Source organism: Propithecus coquereli, unplaced genomic scaffold, assembly GCF_000956105.1.
Source record: "Propithecus coquereli isolate 6110/MARCELLA unplaced genomic scaffold, Pcoq_1.0 Scaffold15, whole genome shotgun sequence".
Taxonomy (NCBI): domain Eukaryota; kingdom Metazoa; phylum Chordata; class Mammalia; order Primates; family Indriidae; genus Propithecus; species Propithecus coquereli.
The window spans coordinates 811,551-814,012 of record NW_012139413.1 but is presented as its reverse complement, the minus strand read 5'-3'; the positions used below and the strand labels follow the sequence as shown (position 1 = coordinate 814,012).

General features: G+C 37.9%; 1 protein-coding gene across 1 annotated transcript in view; it reads left to right on the top strand.

Annotated features, from left to right (window-relative positions):
• Positions 1 to 2,462, top strand: part of ZBBX (zinc finger, B-box domain containing) — a 114,431-nt gene that overhangs the window by 85,245 nt on the left and 26,724 nt on the right. Inside the window, exon 15 of the mRNA XM_012640159.1 lies at positions 396 to 447. Coding sequence (XP_012495613.1) covers positions 396 to 447 — 52 coding nt within the window. The remainder of the gene's footprint in view (positions 1 to 395; positions 448 to 2,462) is intronic.

Genomic DNA, 2,462 nt, shown 5'->3' with positions numbered 1-2,462 from the left:
ATAGTTAAATGCTTTCTGGAGAGGACTGCTTATTCCCTTGCCCCTCATATTCGCCTAAAGGGGAGGAGACTAAGCTTCATCCCAAGAAGGGTACAGAATTGGAGTGAACCCTGCCAGCCCAACACCTTACTCAATTCCCTGCATGGAAAGAGGAGTTGGTTAAACTGGTTAAACTGGTTAAAGATTATCAGAATTTGATATCCATGAGGCTTTATTTACCAGGGCATAGAAATCGCCTTGAGATAAATTTGGCTCATTATCTTGCTAAGGTGTCTCTTTCTCTCTCTCTCCCTCTCCCTATTTGTATGTGTGTCTGCTGTTCTCCTTTTGTGTATGTGTGTCTGTTTGGATCTATTTCTGATCTCCTCTCTTTCTTTTGACCTATTCTTTGCCAGGAAGCTCTCAATGGAGTGTTGTCCTTTCTACTTCTCTTCTACAAGTGTTCATGTAATAAACTCACTGGGAAAAGTCTCCCTGTCATTCTCCTCAGTTCAGTAAGAGAAGAATAGGGAATCATGTATTGCCCTCAGGCCCTGCCCATTTTCCAATCCAGTTTTCCAGGGAACCTTCAATTCAGGTAATTAATACAGTGACTTGCATCCCATCTGACTTCCTGGTCTACTCTCAACTGATCTGAGTCTGTCAGAGCAGCTGTAACTTAAATAGCACCCCACTCCCCAAATTCCAGCAGTGTTCTTTTACTTCTTTTGTGTGGTGATATATTAAATATACCACCCTATCGGATTAATGTAAAAGGTATATCAGTAAGTTTAGATGTTTATTCAAAGAAGGGTATGTGTGGTTAGGACATATTCTTGTTTTATTTCATTTAACACTGTAAATTGCTCAGTATAAAATATATTCTAACAGAGTTAGCTCAGGAAACAATCCGAATGAGCATTTAAATTCCTGGGATCCATAACATCCTCACCAGCTCAAACCTGTTGAAACAATCAAAAGCCAGTGACTTGTAAAAAGGCTTACATGGCTATTGTTTTTTTCAATTAGATGAGACTAAATGTAGTTTTGGACAGTAGCATAGTAGTTGTATGTACACTCGCCTTTTCCTCATACGACATGTTCGACTGAGAGACTTGAAGTTTGTTCAGGAAGAATCTGTCCTAGGATTTTAAAGGAACCTTCAACAAACTAATGGATCTCTAACTTGAGGATTGCCCTTTTTATGAATAAAATAAACTATATTTCAATCCATTCCTAGGTAATTATCTCTGAGGGACAAAAAGTGCAAACAGCTTTACAGAAATTGTCCACCACTTTCCAACTGTAATAGGATTTAAACTGAGTGGTGAAGATTCTGAAGATCCTCCCTGTAATGACTGAAGTTGTTAGGTCACAGCTAGAGAGAATTTGAGGAGTTGCAAGACAAAAGGTGACCCACAGGGGGCTGTAAAATAAAGAGAGCTTTGTAAAGAGGCCATCAGAAGAATTGGTACTTCACAGTTTGCAGACTAAATTCTTTCTTCTGAATAGTTAAGTGGTTGAATCTACTTTCTTTTCATCCTTAATTACTGGACCTGAATTGTTTTTATTCTCCTCCTACTCTAGTAGAAGCCATTCACTGAGCAGAAATTACTTAGAAATCTATTGTGCTCCATCCAAATTGAATGTAAGGTTGTTCATTTTGCACTTCAGTTTCAACAAATTGATTTTTTCATAAAGTGGAACTTCTTATGGAATTAAATACTAAGTTGTAGGGCAGCAGTTGGGAAGAACGTGGACTAATCAGAGGTCCTTTGTGCTGGTTCTGAAACTTTCAATAGTTAACTTTGTGAGTTTGGACAAAAACAAAACGAAATAAAATATCACTCTAAGTTTTCTTATCTGTAAACCAAGACTTTTAAAACCCTTCCAGATTTGCAATTGCATAATTCTAATATGCAATTTCCCCACTAGAATTGAGGGAATTCTGTAATTGTTAATAAATGTCTGGAAAGCCAGGGAAGGTGTCCTGAGAGTGTGGACTTTGATTTATCTTTGTTGCTCACTAACTTTGTTTTCTAATATGTTCTCATTTATATGATTTATAAATTTGTATAGAGTTATAGCAATTTGCTTTATATTGTTTAATTCCTTGAAACAGACTGTATTGGACATTAGATTCATTAAGGATTTGTTAAATACTGATAGCAACTTTGATTATGTTTTAAGCTCATCTAGAGCTCTTACTTCTTTTTTTTTTTTTTTTTTTGAGACAGAGTCTCACTCTGTTGCCAGGGCTAAAGTGCCATGGTGTCAGCCTAGCTCACAGCAACCTCAAGCTCCTGGGCTCGAGCGATCCTACTGCCTCAGCCTCCCAAGTAACTTGGACTACAGACATGCGCCACCATACCTGGCCAATTTTTTCTATATATTTTTAGCTGTCCAATTAATTTCTTTCTATTTTTGGTAGCGACGGGGGTCTCACTCTTGCTCAGGCTGGTCTCGAACTCCTGAGCTCAAAC